Source organism: Micropterus dolomieu, linkage group LG22, assembly GCF_021292245.1.
Source record: "Micropterus dolomieu isolate WLL.071019.BEF.003 ecotype Adirondacks linkage group LG22, ASM2129224v1, whole genome shotgun sequence".
Classification (NCBI taxonomy): domain Eukaryota; kingdom Metazoa; phylum Chordata; class Actinopteri; order Centrarchiformes; family Centrarchidae; genus Micropterus; species Micropterus dolomieu.
In genome coordinates this window covers 4,961,985-4,984,675 of record NC_060171.1, presented here as the reverse complement: position 1 = coordinate 4,984,675, position 22,691 = coordinate 4,961,985, and the positions used below count along the sequence as shown (strand labels likewise).

Here is a 22,691-nt window from a genome sequence, read left to right as displayed (position 1 = left end):
GATTACCAGGTGAAATGACTTTTCAAAGACCTGCAGGCCATGATGAAAACATAGAGTAATTAGATCACGTCACAGACTCAAAGTATTTTAGTAACAAACCTTGTAAGTGAATCTGAAGGCTGATATTTTATCCAGCAAACATTTTCAGTTTTGTCTCAATATGATATATATGGTCTTTAAAAATACTCTATTATATCTAAATGATTTTGTTCTGCTGATTTTGATCCCAGTAGATGAGTCCAAAGTTAAAGTAGTCCACAGTCAGAATCTACACTGTTATGAGAGAATTTCCCTTTAACCCTGAAACCATACCTGCGTCTGGATGCGGTTGAGGCCGCGGCACCAGAGCACATGGCCCCTCCTCATCTCAATCTCAGCATGATCAATCTCATCCGGGTTCTTCATGTCCTCTAGCTCTTCCTCACAGATCTCTTCCTGCTGCGTGCCGTGACCGGCCGTCTTCAGGAACTTCAGCCAGCTAGTAGGGACACTGGACACCAGCTGAGAGGGGCACAGACACAAATATACATCCCTGTCATTCACAACAGAAGCACTTCCTGCTCCACCCGTGACCTAAAAATGTCACTCGTACTTTTGGGGGGGGGGGGGGGGGGGGGGGGGGGGGGGGGTTGGGTTCCCATCACTGTTAAGGCCTTTTGAAAGAATATGACCATCAACCTGTGGAGTGTGTTTATTGTTAAGTTTCAGTGAGTAGCCTATAAAGTTTTTATTTATAATTATTACTCAGCATTTGTGCCGAATCACATTGTTTCTTTGCAGCCACTTTTGTTGCATGTCTACCATCTAATATAAAAACCATGGCGTGTCTCCTCACCTGTCCCCACAGAAGGCTGCCGAAACCCAGGAAGATACACCACAGCCACTGCTCGATGGTCAGACCCACACAGCTGAACGGTTTACCGCCAAACTCCACGATGATGATCTGCAGGAGAAAAGAGAGGCGACATCATTGAGGGAGCCTTTTATCACTTAAACCGTGAACCTGACCAGGTGGGACGATTGTCTCGCCCCTCACAGGTTACCTGTACGACGAAGGTTCCTAGGACGATGGAGCAGAAGATGGGGTTTTTGAAGACACCCGCAAAGACGTTCCTCTCGCCGTGAATCTTACGGGCATTGATCTCGTTAAAGATCTGCATCATGACAAACGTGTTGAACACAATGGTGTAGTGCTGAGAGGGCGGGGCGTGGAGGGGGGCGTTCCTGCCACTGTCAATGTCAAACATCCTCTCACCTGTGAGAAGGGGAGGTCAAAGAATTCAACCCAATCTCTCCGTGTTTTAACGATTCCAATCATTTACACATAAATAATGATGCAAGTTAGGTATTGTTAATAGCATTTCAGTTTAGTCTTATCTTAGTTTCAGATGACATTTAGGATTTTTGTTATTATAGAAACATGTTTTCTAACTGCATATAGCAAAAAGGAACTTTCTATTACAGAACAGAAGAATTTCCTGTTAGGAACTGTCTGTCTGGCAATTACAATGAAGATGAGAAAAAACATGAACACTGAAATATTAGGATGGAAAAGGCTCTCAAACTGCAAGATGACACTTTACATTTCCCAGACCTCGTATTAATGTGTCTATATCCACTGCGAGGACAATTCATGTAGAATTTGATCAACATGATATTCCCATTTAAATCTTTACCCTGGTCTGATAATTCAGAAGAACACTTGTCTAAAAAGGTGGCGTTTCCTCTCCTCCTCTCCTCGTCCTTTGCACAATGAGTTAGTCTCGTTCACACTGAACTTCTGCACTAGACTGATCAGATTTTGGGATTAGCCTGCTGCTTGAATGCTGCTTTTGTTTAAGTTATTTAATAACTTAAATAAACAAAATTTTTATTTGAAAATCTCAATAGAAGCTTTGAATGTAAAAAATACAGAATTATGTGGATCTGTGGCTGTTTCAGACTATGAAGCTATGGTGCGTTCACTGACCAAGGAAGAGCAGGACGAAGATTATGGTCAGCTGGTAGATGGCGTGTCCCAGGATGTTCTTCATCATGGTTCGGGAGATGAGCGGCTTGTTGCGGCCATACGGGTCCCTGAGCAGCAGGGCCTCTGTTGGCGGCTCGGTGGCGAGAGCCAGCGAAGCGAAGGTGTCCATGATGAGGTTGACCCACAACATCTGCACGGCTTTCAGAGGAGAGTCCTGGAAACACACACACAGATCTATAGTCAGTGTCTGTGCGTAGATTAGATAATATTTACATCTTATTAAAAATGATCTTCTGAATTAATTAATTATGTATGTCATGTACTTTATGTTACTGTATGTGTCATGTTATTTGTCTTCATCTTAAAAAATATTTATAATGGTAAACACATGTTCTTAGACGCTTTAAGAAAGCTTAATGCTCTGAAAAGAGCGAGGAACCACCTGGAATCACCTGGGACACAAATCAACTCCAGCATGAATTGAAACTTCCCTCATTGTCAGTTGAACTGACAATCTGACTGATAAACATTACTATAATGTAGGCAGCAGCATAGTCAGGTGACTCTGACCTGGGTGATGCAGGCTCCGGTGAAGGCTACAATGACGGCGACCACATTGACAGTGAGCTGGAACTGCAGGAACTTGGAGATGCTGTCGTAGACGTTCCTGCCCCACATCACAGCTTTCACGATGCTGCTGAAGTTATCGTCTGTCAGGATGATGTCAGACGCCTCCTTCGCCACGTCCGTCCCCGCAATTCCCTGCAGAACACGGCATGTACAATACGTTAGCTTACATAAGCCTTACACTGTGGGATGATCCAAGGATTTGGGAGAATGGATGTTTAATTTGTTAATTACATCTCTCTGGGAGGAATCGATAAAATGGATGATAATAATAAAGAGAAATAAGCAGAATGAATCATCAAATCTGAATGTTAGAATAATCATTTGCTTGTGATTTAACCTCCTGGGTGCTCTGGATCAGAACCATAAAAAACACCAGGGGGCGGGGCAACAACAAAAGACAGCAGGAAGTTTATTATTCATCTGGACATTTCTTTTCTTTAAACTTGAAAATGTAGCAATTTTATATTAATCTGATGTCTGACTATTTTATTACATAATACATTTACAAAAGTTTACAGCTTATTGTCTCTTCAGCTCAGCTCATATGAACAAGTTCACTGATAAAAAACATTTATCATTAATGTACTGATTCCTGTGTTTACTGTTTTATAAACACATTGATCACTGTTAACAAAAACTGTCTTAAATGTTTCAAGGAGTTAAGCAGAAGCAGCAGTTTGATGACATCGGCGACAATCGTTACCATGGCAAAGCCAACATCTGCTTTCTTGAGGGCGGGACCATCGTTTGTTCCATCGCCGGTTACCGCGACAACCTGCCTCTGCTCCAAAACAGTGCTGTCGATGATACCTGAGATGATGACAGACAACCTTTCAAATCAGTTTTTCTCTGCTGTGTTTGTCACTTTAATTTTGTTACTTTGTCTTTGTTTTAATTTTATATCAGGGTGGCCTCTGAATTTATACATATGCTAACATTGTCTTCGCACACAGTTTATTTACTTTTCATTCTGACCTGGTTAAATTGTGTCTAACCTTTGACCAGAGTGTGTTTGTCTGTTGGAGACGATCTGGCGAGGACTCTCAGCTTTGGCCAAATCTTATCAATACGCTCCTGCTCAATCTGCAGAGATAGAGAGAAAAGTTTTAGTTTCAAAACATTCATTTTAATCACTTTAATCAGACTAAAGTGCTGCTTTGTCCCCTACAGCAGTGTTGGTTGGGGCACCCAAGGGGTCACAAGAGTATTAAAGGGGTGGAAAGAATATTTCCAGGGCAGAAAAAAGAAGACTGCTACACAAAATTATAAATTTGTCAGACTTTTCATTTCTCTCTTGTATTACCTTTTCAGGCACATGAAACTATTCAAATGAAATAGTGAGAAAGAAACTTTTTAATGTTAGATTGACAAAGGACTGCAGTCACTGCGGTCTTCTGGTCCAGTCTGTGGTTGTCTGACCTCTCCCAGTTCATTGCGGATCCGTTGGTTGAACTCTTTGCCCTCCATACATAGGTAGTCCTCTCCAGGTTGCAGGATGCCACATTTGGTGGAAATGGCCCGGGCAGTATTGACGTTGTCTCCAGTCACCATGCGGACAGTGATCCCAGCCCGCTGGCACTTTCTTATGGCATCTGGTACCTGGTGAGAACCACAGCAAAAGTGAAAGTGATACATGTTGAGGTTTACGGAGCGCTCCGGACAATACTGAAGAAATAAGGTAAAAAAGCAGATGGGACAAAAACTGATGCAGCAATGATGTCACAAACCCTCTGTGGGCTGCAGTTTGTTTTACTAGATTAACTTCACCCTGAGGTGTGAGGATATGGATAAATCAGCACAACATCTGAGGATCTGTACGAGAGAACTTTTGTTGTCTTGTGAATCATCACTTTTGCAAAGCTGCATTTTCCCTTTTGCCTTGAGGTTTTAAAGACCTCACTTTATGAGGAGCACAGATGGGAGTCAGACTGATTTCAACAACAGGGTAGGGAGGTAATATTCTGAAAACAAAGCTTTTCTAATTTCCAAGATTAAAGTGGTACAATTATGAGAAAAGAACTTAAGAATCTTAAATTTGCAGGAAAAAAACTGTGGTCAAGGAACCACATCGCTTCACTTATGTGATGAGGCTGACTCAACAACCCCCCCCTTTTTATTTATAGTGCCTTTCTAGTCTTTGCGACCACTCAAAGCGCTTTAACACTACATCGCATTCACCAATCACACACTGAGCCTAAGTGGTCCAACAGAAACTAACATTCACACACATTCATACACTGGTGGAACAATTCGGGGTTCAGTATCTTGCCCAAGGACACTTCGACGTGCAGTCTGGAGGAGCCGGGGTTGAACCGCCGACCTTCCGATTAACGAGCAACCCGCTCTACCTTCTGAGCCACAGCCACCCATTTACATTGATTGAGTACATGCACAAAATTCCAGCTGACTTCTCTCTTAAAAAAAATGAAGTCTTATTTAAAATGCATCCAAAATAGGCAAACTAACGATTTACGAGTAACGTCAATGGGAAAGAAAAGAAAAGAAAAGAAAAGAACAGAACAGATAACAACCCGTTATCCTGTAGTACCCGGAACAAATTAAGCCGTTTGGCTGATGTACCTCAGGTCGTACAGGGTCCTCAATGCCGACTACTGCGATGCAGGTCAGGCCGGACAGGATGTGGGCCTCGTTGTCCCACTCAGGCTCTCCGTCAGTAGCGGGGAAGTCTTTGTAGGCAAGGCAGATGGTCCTTAGGCCCTCCGACGCCATCGGCTCAACCACTTTCTTCACCAGGTTGTCTCTGTCCTGAGGTTTGAAGGCTTTGGCCTCGCCACTGGCCATTAGGATCTTACTGCACCTGTAACCACAGGAAAGAGTCATGTGATTATCATATAACTGAGCACAGAGCTGTGGGAGCAGCAGCAGTAAACCTACTTCCTGAGCAGGATCTCAGAGGCCCCCTTGCTGTACATTCGATAGCTGCCATCATGGTTCTTTAGCACGGTGCTCATGGACTTCCTCACAGAGTTGAAGGTGTAGACTTTGAACAGCTTCTCTTCTGGGATTTCGTTGCGGATGGTCTGGTAGTCTCGGTGCAGGTTGAGGGACAGTCCCAATAAGGCACATTCAGTCTTGTTTCCCACCTGGCGAGCCAGCCCGCCCTCCTTCTCTGGAGGCTGTAGGATGAAGCAAGCTTCTTTACATGTGGGTATTAAACTCACAACTGCAGCAGCACAACAACATCAATCCGAACAGCAGTAACAAGACACACAACTTTCAACAAACACAAAACTGGTAACATTTTTCAGTGTTAAAGGTAAATAACAACAAAGTAAATCTTCAATAGACTTCTAACTGCCACACATTTTGTGAAATGTAAAAGATTTTATTGATTGCTTTTTAGGCTTTTAGGCTTAGTTACTCTCCCTTCAGCAACCTGTGCACAGCCTCAAACAAGACCCTGTTCCTGTGACTAGATTAAAGGCTAGAGGGGATCGTTTCTTTTGGCACCAAGACGCTAGAATGACCTGCTTGAAGAGCCCAGTCTTCCTAATCATCTTCCTTTAAATTACTTCATAAATCATCTTTTATTAATATATTTTTATATTACCAATTATGTTTTATTGGTTTTTGAATTGTTGATTTTATTCATACATCTTTGTTTTTATTGTTTAAGGTTTCTCCAGACATTGTCAGATGCCTTCTTTTGGTAAAACAGGAAGAGTGTGTGACTGGTGGTGGGAAAAAATCTGTTTAGTTTGGTGTAGTTAATAATCAAAATAATAAAATAAAGTTATTGGGATGTGACTAAGGTCGTGTTTAGGAAGCTGTTGGATAAAAGGATTGTTGAGATGTTTTTTTGGGGGGAGAGGGAAACACTTTTTGCCGAATAAGTTCAGACGTAGCGAACATGTAACTCACGACTGATCAGCTGTTTCCGCTGTCGGCATCTTCCCGGATATTCTCATAACCTGCAGAAGAACTTCTCTATATAAAACACATTCCTGAGGACTTCTCTCCATTTTTCTCAGATCCATGGTCCTCCATACGACTGGTTTTGTTTCTGGTTTGTAACCCATACTTCTTGTAGTTCTATTACAGCCATGTGTAACGTCAACTACTGACATAACTGTGCTTTGCGAAGCCTGGTTTTTTTGCAAACGCCTTTTCTGTTTATTTTTCTTTTTTGCAACATTTCAAAACTTTGCTTAAAATTTGCTTGACAATTAGATGGAAACATGGCTATAGTATCATTTTTGTGTATTGAGCTGGTGTCTGATAAACCTTCAAACTCATGGAATTGTTATTCAAATTGGACTTCCTGGATCACACTGTATCTTCTCACCTGAAAAAACACCAACTGAGGCATTGGGGTTTTAGCTCAGGGCACTCACAAGAACACCTTGAAGCATACTAAGAATTTTAAACAAACTCACATTGTTTCATTTGAAATGTATAATACATGAGAAAACAAATGAACAAACAAAAAATTGTGTGGAAGTAATGTTCTGTCAATTTTGTTGTTACATGATCCCTGGTGCCCTTAGTGGTTATGTTATAAACATAAACAATTTATTAAATAATTCATAAATTAATCATCAGACTAATTGATAATGATAAAACTGCTTGTGAAAGTCTCATTGAATGAACAGACAGGAAACTGATGATAAATAAGTACTTTTTAACTCTTGTAACTGAACCTGTTTGTCTCCTCAGCTCTCTGATCTGTGCAGTGGATCCAGGAGGCAGTGATCAGATGAGTCTTGAGCTGCTGTGGCAGCTCTCCAAACCCAACCTACTAAATGCTTAAATTATAGAGCTTCCTGAATGGACGGCTATTTTTACAGCTCACCATAATCTTGGTGGTGTAGGCGCAATTGACCCCAATGCCCTGGATGAGCAGGTCTAGGATCTTGGCCGGAATCTGGTCCGGCTCCGGCACCTTTTTATATAAATTTCCTGCGATGTAGGCCTGCACAACTGTCATGCGGTTCATAGTGAGCGTCCCCGTCTTGTCAGAGCAGATGGCCGTTGCGTTGCCCATCGTTTCACAGGCATCCAGGTGGCGGACCAGGTTGTTGTCCTTCATCATTTTCTGACAAAGGAGGAAAACAGCGTTACCTGACTCTGAGTGCTTTATTCTAAAATTGCTAAAGACATTTATAGAACGAACAGTGTTTGATCCAGGGGGTCAAATGGGCCCATTAGTACTTTTACGGGTGGTCAATGCTCCAACCAAGAGGGATCATAAACAATACTGAAAGAACTGTAGACCTACTGAGTGCTAAAAATAATATTAAAATTATATGAGAACTGTTATTTGACATATTATATTTGAGAAATAAATGTCAGTTTGAATTAGGGATGAAACTTTAAACTTTAAACCAAAATTATCACGGTTTACAGTATTATCACGGTATTGTAAGAATGTGCTGAAAAAGATTAAAATGTACTAATACACACACTGAAACCATTTGAACAACTCTTATATTGAAAACTACAAATAAAATATCCATTTTGCATAAACATTAAAATAACAGCCAATACCTTTTGTAAAGATATGAAAACCATCTAAGTGGGCATTATCATTATTAACACTTTATATTAAATAGGTAATGCAATGACCCCGTGCACAATGACATGAAAACAAGTCTTTTGAAGACAGTGATAGTAACTGCAATGAGCCCAACAACTGACATAAATACAGAGCAGTGTGTAGCGTTTCTCCAGTACTGACACTTTTACAACTAATTTGATCTCTGCTGGATTTAAAATGAACAAGATATGCTGGTTGGCGTGTTATTGTGTGCAGTGGACGAATAGAGACACACGACGCACACAGCCGCAGAACGACGTGTAGAGTTTTTACAAGTGTCACATTCTGCCTGTCAGCTATGCTTAGTTTTGCTCTCTGTGAGTTCTGATTTTTTGATCAGTTCAGTATTTGTTTTTGGGTTTTGGGTTTCAGTCCTGTCTGTGGTCTTGTATCCAGTCTTCTCGGTGTGTGTTTGCATTTAGGTTTGGTCTTGGTTGTCTGTCTCTTGTGGAGTTGGTCTATGTTGTTCCGTCTTCTGCTTATTCTGTGTGGTTGTTCTGGTCTGATCTGTCCTATTGATATTTCAGTGCCTGTCTTAGTTCTTGTTCAGTTCTGTTCCTGTCTGGTGTATTAGTTGCTGTACCATCGTGCTTGCTTGGGTTCTGTCTGTCTGCTAGATGTCAATTTATGTTCTCTGCCAGTTTCATTAATTAATCAGATTTTGATCATTCTGCTTCAGTCTATTCTGTCCTCATTATTAAGCTTATTATTCGGTTTGCCTGTTTGTCCTGTTTTAGTTGGCCTCTGTGTTTTTGTTGTTTGATTCTTGGCCTTTTTGTAACCTGTTAGTCTCAGTCTGTTGTCCTTGGGTTTGTTTGTAGCCTATTTGTATTGTTGGTGTTTCAGTCTGTTTCCTGTCATGTATCTTAGGTTTAGTTCTGCATCTTAGTTAATGTCTGTATTTAGTGTTCAGTAACCTGTATTCTGTTTTCCCCTGCTGTCTCTCTGCCTGCCTGTCTCATTAGTCCTTATCCCTCTCACCTGTGTTGCTCCCGCCTGCTCGTTAGTCCCTGGTGTATATATGTTTGGTGTTTCTGTTCAGTCATTGCAGCGTGTATATGCTCTGTCGTGTCTTGTGTGGAGTGTCCTGCCTGTTCCTCTGCTGCTTGGTCTGTTGGATTGTTGTTTCCTCAACTGCCTGTAAGCCTGATATCCTGCTTTTGTTTGTATTGAAGTCTCTGAACTGCATCTCCGCTCCTGTGTCTTGCATTTGGGCTCTCACCTGCTTTGCGCTCACCCTAATTTGTGACAACAAGAGCAGCTAACAATGAGAGCTTCAGTTTACAAGCTGTTAGCAAGTCAGACAGACAAACCAAAGCTAAAAGTTACCCTCACCCTGCCTTCACTAACTAGGTCATTTTCTTCAATCAAGTTTCCCTCAACTAAAATACGCCCAGACTTCAGAGTGACTGAAAAATCTCCACAACCGTCTTGTGCTGTTGTCATTGACCCAAACAAACCCACACTGCATACTGCGCATGTGCACCTGCTTCCGGGAGACTGTCGCTAACTTTGGTTGATGCTGGACGGTATTTACCGTGAGTTTATATTACATTTTTTGTAAATCATAAAATGATATGTAAAAATTCAAAAGGTAAAGAACATGATCTGCCTGAATGTGTTAATGCTGACAGGATGTATACAAACAGACCTTGACTGAATAGGCCAGGGAGATGGTGACAGCCAGAGGGAGACCCTCGGGCACTGCAACCACCAGCACCGTCACACCGATGATAAAGAATTTGACCAGGAACTGCACATAGATGGGCATACACTCATTAGCCCAGGTAACTCCCTCAACCCAGAAGGTATCGATCGCAAAGCGAATGATGAGTATGAGGACAGTGAGACCCGACATGAACAGACCTGAAGACACAGAAAAACAGACAAAGATGGTTGCCAAAATTAAAACATAGCTGATCATAACTTATTTATACCTACGATGGCCCAAAACTTCTTTCTTATATTTACCTATGTCATTTGTATATGGCAAGGCAAGTTTATTTGTATAGAACATTTCAACAACAAGGCAATTCAAAGTGCTTTTATATAAATTAAATGCAATTAAATAAAAGAGAGTAAAAGTTACAGTGTAGTAGCTTTTGTTACTATAAATAAAAGCCTCATATTTTATTTAATAAAAGGCAGCGCCAAACAGAAGTCTTCAGCCTTGATTTGATTGAACTGAGAGAAGTAGCAGACCTGAAGTTTTCTAGGAATTAGTTCCAGATATATGGGGCATAAAAACTGACCGCTGCTTATAAATTAAGTTTTGATTCTGGGAATAGAATATCACAGTCTATCTGTGACCAGTCTTGTGGGTGTGGTCTTCCCAGGTTCCTGGCTCTCCGGCACAGCGGCTGACAATCTGCCAATCAAGCCTTGGCTTAAATACTCTGTGCTCCTGACTGTCAGCGCCAGATTGTTGTTCTCACTCCAGTGGTAACTACGCATGGCCAAACCTCTTGAAGCCGTCTAGTGACTTACCTTGTTTTCGTGAAAGAACCTAGAGTAACATGTTCTTCTGTTGTCGTTTTGCCACATCGCCTGCCACGCCAAGGCCACCATAACTGGACCTCAGTTCAACCACGCTATCTTTGACCCCGCAGACCAGCTCCGGATAATTCATCAGCACTATTCTACTCACCGTCTGTTATCATTAAAACCCTCTTTTGAACCTCAACTCGCTGTCTCTGTCTGCTCTTGAGTCCAAATCTCACCTGACGTAACATAGAAAGCAGACCTGTCCCAGACAACCAGAGAGGTCTAGATGGTTCATAACGTAGCAGAAGATCAGAAATGTATTTTGCCCCTGTTAGATCCCAAGTTACCCCTGTTCAGGAGGTGCTGGACCAGCTCTCCGTCTTAAGGGGTCCAATCCTTTAGGCCTACGGGTATTACCCTATTAGGTATAACTGAAAACTGTTTAAGAGATTCGCCTAGCTTCTAACAGTCTTCTTCCAAACGCCTACCCTGCTTACTCTGAAATGGCACCTGACTGAATAGCCCTAGAGCCAAATACCACCTCAGCCACGCCCGTTAACGACAGCTCTCTTCTCATTAATCAGCCCTAAACCATTCAGTGCTTGACTTTCTTTCATGTCTCCAAAAACTTTAACTTCAGTGTGTTTTTTTTTTTGTTTGGTTTTTTTAATTGGATGTTCAATGCACCCACACAGTGCTTGTATGTGATATGGTTATGTACATTTGTTTTAGCTACATAATTATGGCAACATATGATGTTGTTGTTCATAATCTGAGCCAGTGGAAGCATGTAGATGTTGAACAGAAGAGGCCCCAGAATGAAGCCTTGATGTGATGAACTATAGACACAAAGTCCCTGTCCTTTAAAGTAGGATTAAAACCAGTTTAGTATTGTGCCAAAAAGTCCCACCCAATTTTCCAACCATGTTGAACGCAGTGCTGAGATCCTATAACATTTGTAATATTAGAATTTAAATGATCTTAAATTAACATTCATATAATTTCTAAATTAGATTACCCACAAAACTAGCTAATGCCATGTTTATCAGCGGAATAGTGCTAACGTTACTGAGCGGTTAAACAATAGTGTTTAAGGTATTATAAATATATCTGGATAGTATTAGATGCATTCAACAGCAGCCATTCTTCTAGATCACTATATAATAGACGGCATGTTTTAGAGCCAGATGGTGGTTGAGAAATGGTTTCTTGTTAGCTTTGGATAGAATAATTAAGAGTGCTGATGAAATAGATGTGAATTTGCTACTTTGAAACTAGTTATTCTCTCTCGCTCTCTCTGTTTACAGATGGCTGAAAATGATGCATGTTCTAGCAGCACATTTTTATTGATATGCAATTGTTTACAAGTTCAGTTGCTGAGACTGTAATCTAAGGCTTTTTTTAACATAATACATTCAGGAAAAGGTTTTATAGCCCATGTACAGAATAGCTTTCAATGTCGTAGTTTAAACTGATCCCGTCTACTATCCAAATCATTTTCAAAATCTAAATATCGGCATCGGCCCCCAAAAACCAATATTGGTCGGGCTTTGTCAATATGGACATACACATTGTTAGACCAGTTAGATTCTCCACAAGTCAATTGTTTAGTTCATCTTACAGAAACAATAAGCACTAAAGAAGCATATTAAAGGAATTAAAGGCCTGTTCCATATAGACGCCTAACCCAAATATAGGCAGAGTTCAGTAATGCCTGAGCTATTAATAGAAATTTTACTGTATATTTCACTGGCGTTTTCAATAATACACAGGTTTGAACATTTGTGTGCATGAAGATAACACAAAAAATATATATATTCTCACGACTTCTTAATTTCTCTATTTGGACCATTGAACACAATATTGCATTACAGATACTAAAATGGTGATTAAAACTCAACTAATTTGAAGTTACAAACAGAAGCCAGAAGATAGCAAAGCCATCTAATTGGCTACATCAACCTATTGGTTTGTTCACGTAGTTAGTCACTGAGGTTGTGTGAAGTCTGGAAACAGAAGTAAGAGTATGTTAAATACCACAACCTCTATGATTCACTTGGAAGTTTAGGACTCCTTCAGAGCTTCAAATATCAACACAGCTGACAAAACAATTTTATTCTAACTCCTGAATGCAGGACCAAACATTCATCACTCTAGAAATATTCGAAAGTTACGACTGACTTCCTACTTTGAGATGCTTCCTACTTCTGGCCCTGGTCTCTACAAACACACATTAGGGTGTAAGCAGTAATACACTATGAACGAGGTGGAGGTGAATAACAGGACAGCATGTTATGAGTCAATTTATCCTTCAAGTCCAGTGGATTGTTGCACACGTCTCTGGGTCCCCGCTAGGGAGGTGGTGATCAGCCCTCAGATGATGTCTACATCCCTGTGATATTCACACGTCATTATGATCAGATTTTCTGTTCGTACCTGCTTTGCCGATCTGCACAGCCATTTTGGTTAACTTCCCCTGGAGGACCGACTTCTCCTTTTTTGGTAGGCTTTTCTTCTTCTGTGGTTCTCCGTCCTCATTGAGCGGCTGCATCTCCACAGTGGCTAAATCATTGTTTTTTCCTACAGAGGACACAGAAAGTCACTGAAATATTCTGGGGCCCGTTCAGGCTAGATGAAATGTAGCAAAATGTTCATTTAAAAGGATACGGTGATGGCTTAAACACCCTGTTGTGAACCCAAGCACACTGCCTTTTTAACACGGAGTGTTTATATATACATGTCGCTGCTGATTGGGTAACATCTCTTACACACCCACTAAACTCAAACATACCTCAAAGCCCGTTGCACGCCATTTCGATGAAACATGTCATTCAACCAGGAAATCAGAACATGCCCCTGGTGTTGGGTCACAAGCCATCAAAACTGCTACTGATCCTTCCGGTCAAGTCAGTTTTATTTATTTAGGACTACAATACAATAGTGTTTCAATCACAAAAATTGGTTAGAACAAGTGCCTCTACTGTTAAGCTCCTGTTAATGAAATCAGCACTTCCTGCAACTTTTTCACAATAAAAGCCAGCTGGGAAAACCAGGGGTTATTCCATTAGAGCCACAGCAAGGTTTTAAGGTGAAACAGCTGAAAGAGGAGTTGAGTCTCATTGACAGAAACCCAACATTTGATCAAAAAATCAGTAAGGTAGGACGACTAGAATTAAATCATAATTGTAATGGAATCAACGTCATCTCTGTCATAGCCACTCCAGGCTAGAAAATTTCACAATGCTTTACGGCACCAACACGACACTTCAGCAAGAAAACTATAAGTGGACCTAAAGTATATAATGTACTGTACATTGTAAGTTCTTTGGAAGAAAGCTAGCTCGGGATTCTCAGTATGTATATCACGGCAATAGCTGCGAAGAGACCGAAGAAAATGTTGCTGGAGGAAGCGAGGAAGAGAGAAGAGCAAGAGACCAGACAAAATAAATATCTGACTGGCTTTTACTCGTTGGCGTGAGCTAAAAGGGGTGAAAGGATCCAAGACAGATTGGTTATATTGCTTGTTCGCCCGGCTCCAGCTCAACACTACTCTCTACAAGCTGTTATTTTATCGCAGAGAACTTACATAATATTGCTCAGTCACTTGCCTTTAGCTAAATCTAGAGTTGATGTTAGCAAAACTTACTAGACGAGACACTCGGACATCTGTAACATTAAGCTCTTGCTTTGGCTTTTATCTAGCTTTGTTGGCTAGCTTGCCATCCAAGTTTCAAGCAATATTATGCTGCAGCAGGACCTGAGGATGTCAGTGTGTAGGTTATACTGTCCACTTGTCCATCACATACGTGACCACGTTGACATTTTGTGATCAGGAAAATGATCACAACATCATGCCCGCCATCGTCCTGTCATTTTTATGATTGAATGACAGGACGAGGGCGGGCATGATGTTATTGTGTAATCCCAGTCTGGGTTTATTATGACATACTGAGCGATTTTAATATTTAAATCACAACAAACCTCCAAAAACAGCATAACAAATCATGTCAACGACACTAGCTCTGTGATGAAGAGTGAGGGTATCTGCAGGTGTGTGTATTTCTGTGTGTGTGTGTGAGAGAGAATGTGCTGATCCCAGCTCAGTAATGAGGTTATTAGTGGACAGGCAGGCAGCAGGCAGGAGAAGAAAGCAGCTGCCGAGCTTAAAGATAATCTGCTTGGTCCTAATCACCATCAACAGAGTCAGGAGCACAGGGACATACACTGCACCATGTGGGACCACATGGACTACAAGAAACCACATATATATATATATATATATATATATAACCACATATTGTATGAGCAGACCCAGGGGGGATTCAGAACCTGAAATCCACCTCAGACCACTGATCTCCTACAGGATCTTTGATCAGTCTGATTCAAAGCCCGTCTTTTTTTTTGGGCTGGACTGCAGCGAAAACGCAAAAGTCTGTGATTTACTGAGTGACTGAACGAGTGTTGGAGTTTCCACCTTTGCTGGAGCTCTCGGGCGCAAATGTTAGTTTCGTACTGTAACTCCAGATTCTTTAGAGAATATGTAGCCCTCTGACGATATTGGCAGTGGATTCATTCCTCGCTTGCACTGCACTAAAGAATCAGTCTCACACCCACTTATTACGTGGGCCCCACCTTGGTCTCAACCTGTACATAAGTTTAGCTTATCACAATCAAAAACAGCATTTATTAAGTGTTGTCTCAAACGTAGCTTAACCATGTCATGAGGTATTCTTCTATAGTACACTTTCAGAACAAATATTACTGGGACCACTGCAGAAAATTGCAGATTAACATTTACTATCCAGGAATTCACACTACCACTGACTAACAGTCCAGCCATAAACTAGGTTTGGACCTAGTCTTGTTATTAATTGATTTAAGTCTTCTGCATCACATGGTGCCCAGCGCATATTGGCTTACGAGATACTAGAAAGCTACAGCAAAGATGATCATGAACCAAATTATGACGGAGAGATTTACAAATTAAAAAAGACAATCACTCCAAATGATCCATTTTACAACAGAAATGTCCTGTATGAAGATTAAACTGTAAAATGCTACAATCTCACCTAAACAAAGGTTTCCTCATCAAGCAGGTAACAGTACATACAGTCACACCTTCAGACATCCAAAATTAATCAGGATTATTTAACTGAGTTGTTTGGGATAATATTACATGTGAGATGGTCATGAGGGAGTCTGTGTATATTCATTACTAGGTTTAGGAGCACACTATTTCACAGACAGATTTCTGGTTGACATCAGTAGCTAACTGGAAATGTTGAAGCAAATTTTGAAGTAGACATTATTTTGACCACATATTCAAAATGTACTTAATGTGTCGCCTGAAAAATTATCAAAACTAAATTTAGTGACACAGTAACAGCTACAGACTGTGTGTCTGTGTGTCTGGCTAACATGTAGGGATGCACCAATCCAACCTATACTCTACAGCAATTCCACTGTACACACTGTAGCTCTGCTTTAATCTTGAGAAGCTGCAGTCTCTATTCATTAGTCACCGTAACTTACGCTGTACATTTACAGCTAAACTGAGGCTTATTGTTGACCCTTTTCTCTCTGCTCTGCTTGCCTGCAATTCACCGGTTACAATTTTGGATTTATTCACAAACTTTAAAAACATTTATTAAAAGCTTTTTTTCTTTTCACATTTTTATTTACAGAATTATATGTTGTTATTTATATCATAATAGGCTGTATTCCTATGTAAAATCAGACATTGGTATGATCCTCACTTCATAGCGCCTCTGCGAAGATTCCACTGTGAGATTGGCAGTCTAATCAAGCTCCTCCTATCGAATCATCGACTATTTGGGGTCAGCCCTAGAGGCCATATTGATCCAGTGTATCAGATCGAAGCATTGCTACTCATTTCCTCCACCATCACCACTGATTGATGAGTAATGCATGCTGGGAAGCTCCATGGACAAAACTAATGTTACCAGTAGGGCCGATCAATTAATCGAAATTTTATCGAAATCACAATATGGCCTACGGCAATTTTCAACTCGCAGGAGGTGCAATATTTGTTAAAGGTGATTTGCATGTCAAAATATAATTTTGTTATTTACAGTTGTGCTGCAGAGATACAGAGAAAACATCTTCTTTCGGTCAGACCCCCACAAAAATCACACTATAATGATTTTAATGTTTTTCAATTAAAATGAGAATAAGGATGTAAAAAATTCATACCCTCCAAAATTGCAAATCATATTGCAACATCAATCAAATCAAAATCATTCAACCCTGGTTACCAGCTGTTGTTTAACTGCTCCGAACCTCCACAAACCAGGAACCAGAGGCCACAGTGACCAGCTGTGAACGAACCAGCTTGACTCAGATAACTGAAGCTGCTGCTGTTCAACACAACATTCACATCCGCTCCATGATATCAGGGCTGACCCCAAATAGTCGAAGATTCGATGCTTCGATCTCTCACAGTCAAAGCTTCGCAGTGAAACAAGGATCATGCCATTTTGATGATATGGGGGTGCTCAACATCAGATTTTACATAGAACTACCAGTTTTCTGACAATAAGTTAATATACTGCCTATTGCAATACACATTTCACTGTTTAATGCTGTAAGTAAACATGTAAAAAGAGAAAAATTTTTCCAAAATTGTAAACCATAACCCTGGGTCGTCAGTGCGCATGTGTAGACATATCGTGTATGCATGTAGGTGCAAAAGGAACACTTGCTGAAGAGACGGAGCGGAGCCCCAACCTCGCCGGTGTTGTGCCCCCCCCGCCTTGCAATCACTGTGCACAAAAACACCCATGATTCGACTATAGGCAAAAGTTGATTCTGATTCAACTATGTAAATCCTTAGTCGGGGACAGCCCTACATGATATAAGGTAACTCACAGTACTGAGGCACTGATGTGCTGCTCACCTTTCTTGCCTTTGTCATCTTTTTTACCTGAAAAGGGAAAACATGCAACAGCCATTAGTTAGTAATGCATGTGGAAAGGAACATCAATTAAACCATACATCTATTATAAACAAATAAATAAAAAGACATCTATTAAAGGATGGTGAATGAACTTTGCTGGTCCCTTGACTTTGTTTTCCTCTTACAACATTAGTGGGTATCTACCTACATGTGACTACCACTAAAAAAGCAGAGGTTTCATCAGCATGGAGCAGTACATTTGTGTGGTGGCTGTGGCTCAGCAGGTAGAGCGATTTGAGGTTTGAGCCCCAGGTTCTTCTGTTCACAAAGTCAAAGGTCAAAGTGGTTTTGAGCAACACACCCCAATTGCAGCCAATGATTAGGCTAGTGCCTTGCATGGGGGCAAATTGTAAAGCGCTTTGGATAAAAGAACTATATAAATGCAATCCATTTTACTCTTGCTCTGGTATCAGAAATCAAACACTGCCAAACGGTTGCCGTGGACTGACCTTTAGAAGTTTCCCTTTAACAGTCACACACAGGCGTATTGGACTGAAATCTAAACTCTATTCTTCAATACCAGCTGAAATGAAACAGCCCCGCTTATACACTTAACTTACTTTTCTTGTCTTTCTTCACTTTCTTTTTCCGCTCCTCTATCTTCTTTTCAATGTCTTTCTTCTTTTTCTGTTTCTCAGCCTTCTCCTCACCATCACCGTCATCATCCCCAGTAGCACCAAGCAGTGCGAAGATGATTCCAGTCTGAGAGTTCACACCTACCGCAGTGACCAACATCTTGCCAGAGCCCTCCATCACATGGGTACCTAAGAGAGGGAGAGAGGCCGAGGGCTTTTACCAGTATTATTTCTGTCAGCTCTGTACACACTACATCTCTTGCATCTACCCTTTTCTGTGCTCTACCTAAATTTTCTTTCATGGCTCTAATGGTGCTTTCAGACCAACAGCGAAGTGAGCATTGAGGGCGGTGCATTTACATACAAAGTCAATGCAAAGACGCAGAGAGGAAGGCCTTCGTGTGACTTGAAAATTTTCAACCCGAGCAAGAAGGTCATATGACGCTGAGTCGCGATAGTCTATCAGTGTTGAGATTATCTGGGCGTCACTGACGGCTTCATGCCGTTGTGTAGAGAGCACCAGGAGAACGTCAAAACATCCGCAACGGGCTTCGAGGTATGTTTTCTCCCGTTTGGTGGCCGTGTCACAAACAAGTTTGTAAACACAATGGTGTTAAAAGGGCAGGAGAATGCAGTGCGCTTGTGTACACAACAGGGCGTTCGAGGCACCACTGTTTCCGTTGAAAAAAACGTTTTACTATGTTTTGTCGATGCTGAACTCGCCCTAGGCAGAGCAGAGAACTACAACGCCACTGGCCGACGGAAGGCTACTAACCTGCGGGAAAAGCCGTGGACCCAGAACCAGTACTGCAGCTTTTTGACAAATAAACACCCGGAGTGGATTAGTCGGAGTGGATTATGCTACACCGTTTACTCGCGGAAGTAAGTTAAGAAAAGATGTGTCTGTAACTTTATTCCAGCTATCGTTGTACTTTACTGTGAACAAGTTAGCATAGCATAGCCCTGATGAATAAACATATTAGAAGTTTTTGTCCTGCTGACTTGCTGACAGACCTGACAAAGCATGAATTCCTATGTTTAACAAATCTGCATCATATTGTAGTTATTTCGGCATCGGTTTGATCCGTTTATTGCAATTAAATCACAGAAAGATTTTTACTTTGGGTTCATACAGCTGTAGTTATCGCAAGTTGTTTTTATTCACGTAATCGAGATGTGTGTGAACATTTGGCAGTTGTCCAGCGATAAAACCCCCGTGAGGAAAGGATTAAATTCACGCTTGATATTAATGCACAGTAAGGAAGAGAGGGTGTTGTTGGCTGTACAGACTGTAAAGCCCTTTGAGGCTAAATTGTGAAATTTGTGGGCTAATTAAAACTGACATCAAACCTCCCAAAATTATATATTTTTAAATCATCACTTTGCTGTTAATGTGGTGACTCTACCTGAAATAAAAATAAATAAATTGTTGGGTTTTTTCCCACACAGAATCAACAATTACTTATTTGTAGTTGTATTATTTGAGTGTAGGTTTAGTGTTCAGTCTGTAGGTGTGAAACCTAGAGATAATTGGATTTAACAGTGGAAAATCAGCAGCAGAAACTGGCTGGTAAGAGCTAACAATGACACCTCAGGTCACGTTAAACTTGCTGTAATTTCATGTGAAAGGAGTAGAGGGAATCACCTGACAGCAACATGGGGTCTTTGTCGAGAGTCTTCTTGACATGATCCGACTCTCCGGTCAGAGAGCTCTCATCAATCTTCAGATCGTTGCCCTGAATCAGGACGCCATCAGCGGGGAGGAGGTCACCTGGGAAACCAGCACACACAGGTAAACTGTCAACAGCTCACCCTCATCAGATCATTATGTTACATCATCATTAAATCATCTGTATGTTAAATTGACAATGAAAAGAAAGTAACTGATGCAGCAGTGGAAAAGTTATTTTCTAATGATTAGAGAAACTGGCTCATTATCATTAGAAAACATCAACAGTCTCCTGTCGTTTTTAACGTCAGGCACTAAACTATAAACTGTTGCCCACTCCAGACACTATAGCGAATAGATAGCGATATTGAGACAGACACTGTCTCTAGAAATAATCTCTGCTGAGGATTTTTTTAATTCTTTAAGGGCCATAAATTACATTTGATTCACTTCCTTTATATTCAGGAAGGTCTTCCAGCCTGCAGTGGAAGATGGGCAGTGACTCTGCTGTCATGATTTCCGTGCAGAGTTCATTCCACCGCTCTGGGACCAGAACTGCAGCACTGATACCAACACAATAAATTACTTTGATAAGAAAAATTATGATTTTACTCAGAATTCAACAAAACAAAATTCTGTAACTGGCGAGACGTTTGATGTCAACTTTCAAACACATTTCAGTCAGTACCAGAAATTGATATCCAGCTCTAATCATCATCAATTATCACACAACCAATGGTAAGCTCTGCTACAGATAAGTGCATGCTTCTGGTTCTCTCACCGTATTTGACTTGTGCGATGTCTCCAACGACGATCTCGGATACTTTGATCTGCAGCATCTGCCCCCCTCGGATCACGGTGAACTTCTGCTCCTGCTCGATGCGGCTCTGGAGGCCGCGGAACTGTTTCTCTTTGCTCCAGTCATTGAAGGCCGTCACCAGGACCACGCACACCACCGACAGCAAGATGGCAGCGCCTTCGATCCATCCAGCCTCCGCCTCACCTTCATCCTCCACGCCACCAGCCGCTCTGCCACAGTCTGAACAGAGACAACACAGGCTGGAGTTTTAGTTTTCTGAATGTGTTTCAACGTTTTCCGCTGCTTCTTTACACACCCCAGCCAGGCCCAGTGGCTCCCTACTGAAAATCTGTTTTTTAAGGAGGATCCAGATAAGTCTTTACAGAAACAGAATTACAAATACCCCAACCAGGGTTAGATGCAGCCCGGCTTTGATGAACTGACCTTCATACCAGAGATGGAAACTAATTCAATGATTTACACGTCATATAACTGACTAACAGGAAAAAGAGAGAGTGAGAGAAAGTCTGTGTAAGTGTAACAGTGTAACTAAGCAGAGGCCATGGATTTTATAGTATTAAAGATAAGATATAACTTTATTTCTCATAATCTAGGTAAGAAGTATTGATGGAAAGCACCTGTAATATTACTGTGTACATTTCAAAATGAAAACTTGTCTCTTGATAACTATATGAGCATGATTTGTGACACACTTCCTGTCACAGGAAGTACACTGAGTCCCAGACACCATAATGGACTGAAGCCACAGACTGTGTATAAGTAATGGACATAGTCATCGTGACGTCACCCGTTGGTTTGTGGACTGCCGTTTTGAAGCCTCGAGTTTGGCCTATAGGGCGCTGCCATGTTGAGTCTTGGACGAGACGGTGGAGCTAACGGCCGTGTGTGGAGCTAGCTTGCTTAGCTAGGTGCATCTGTAAACCACGTTAACTGTCATTTTAACAGGGCTGACAACTTTGTCTAGTGAACAACAGTCTTAAAACTAAATTTGCTCACCAGAGAAAGTGAACAGACAACTCCTAATAAGCTTTTTCAACAGCGCTGATTAAATTTACACAGTGCCGTGGGTACGAGTCACTCTAGCCTGATTGACAGGTCGCCATGGTAACGACTTGTCAATCACAGATAATCACGCCCTGAGTATACTCTGCCTTATAGTCTATTTCCCTCTAAATGGGTACATAATCTATTAAATGAACATCATGTATTGAAGAAGACATGAAACTAGCGACTGGGACCATAAACTCTTTATGAAAGTGTTTACTGAGGTAATAAATCAGCTGAGAAGTCGGGTCATTTTGCCATTATTTCTAATTGAGCCGGACTTCTTTTTGCAACCAGAAGAGTCGCCCCCTGCTGGACTTCCGCATTGGATTCATGTCTCAGACCGAAAGCTTGACTGAAGCCCAATGATGAGACAGAAAAACAGGAAACACATTCTGACCTTCTAATCACCTGACAGCTCTGCTAATGTCTCACCACAAGGTCCCAGTAAACAAGCGAGTAGTATGTAGCTGCAGTACCGAAGGCTGCAGTTTCAGGACTGCAATCCTAGGACTGGAACTGCATTTCTAGGATCCTTGTTTACTTTGATACTTCCAGCTAGCTGGCTGGCAGCTAGCTGTGTTACTCTTGACAGCCCCCGAAGCCAAATACCCTTACCACAACCATCACTGAGTGTGTGCCTAACCTTAAGTTATTGATTATATGCATGTCGACCATTTAACCCTACAGCTGCGCACTAGCAGACAGGGTTAAACTCCTTCGTGTTGCTGTGCATTACCAACACCAATCCACTAGATGGCGCTGTCGCTAAAGAACTACGCTCCTAGAACTGCGGTCCCAGGATTGCGGGGGTCCTGAAACTGCAGCCTCCGGTACTGCAGCTACATAATATTGAAACAAGCTCATCTTTGCGACGCCTGGTTACACACAGGCTTGTGATGAAAATTTACAGAAAGAGACTAATCTGAAGATGTAAATGGTTCATTTGAACAAATAGAGTGAATTT

At 41.4% G+C, this 22,691-nt stretch overlaps 1 protein-coding gene and 2 long non-coding RNA genes across 4 annotated transcripts in view; 2 read left to right on the top strand and 1 right to left on the bottom strand.

The window, feature by feature from the left end:
• Positions 1–22,691, bottom strand: part of LOC123961214 (plasma membrane calcium-transporting ATPase 1-like) — a 34,629-nt gene that overhangs the window by 1,321 nt on the left and 10,617 nt on the right. For both annotated transcript variants that reach the window (XM_046036387.1, XM_046036386.1), the window contains 17 exons: positions 20,642–20,899; positions 19,837–19,962; positions 18,177–18,380; positions 17,557–17,583; positions 13,077–13,220; positions 9,808–10,022; positions 7,413–7,655; positions 5,495–5,736; positions 5,180–5,417; positions 4,019–4,198; positions 3,595–3,682; positions 3,303–3,409; positions 2,540–2,731; positions 1,970–2,183; positions 1,044–1,255; positions 836–943; positions 313–501 (listed from right to left, as the gene is read on the bottom strand). In XM_046036387.1, the coding sequence (XP_045892343.1) occupies positions 313–501; positions 836–943; positions 1,044–1,255; positions 1,970–2,183; positions 2,540–2,731; positions 3,303–3,409; positions 3,595–3,682; positions 4,019–4,198; positions 5,180–5,417; positions 5,495–5,736; positions 7,413–7,655; positions 9,808–10,022; positions 13,077–13,220; positions 17,557–17,583; positions 18,177–18,380; positions 19,837–19,962; positions 20,642–20,899 (2,987 nt within the window). The remainder of the gene's footprint in view (positions 1–312; positions 502–835; positions 944–1,043; positions 1,256–1,969; positions 2,184–2,539; positions 2,732–3,302; positions 3,410–3,594; positions 3,683–4,018; positions 4,199–5,179; positions 5,418–5,494; positions 5,737–7,412; positions 7,656–9,807; positions 10,023–13,076; positions 13,221–17,556; positions 17,584–18,176; positions 18,381–19,836; positions 19,963–20,641; positions 20,900–22,691) is intronic.
• On the top strand, positions 9,257–10,117 carry LOC123961217. The gene is made up of 3 exons (XR_006822685.1): positions 9,257–9,296; positions 9,529–9,694; positions 9,791–10,117. It is a non-coding gene; the product is annotated as an uncharacterized LOC123961217 (long non-coding RNA).
• LOC123961218 lies at positions 10,410–10,839 on the top strand. Its single transcript, XR_006822686.1, has 2 exons — positions 10,410–10,598; positions 10,717–10,839. It is a non-coding gene; the product is annotated as an uncharacterized LOC123961218 (long non-coding RNA).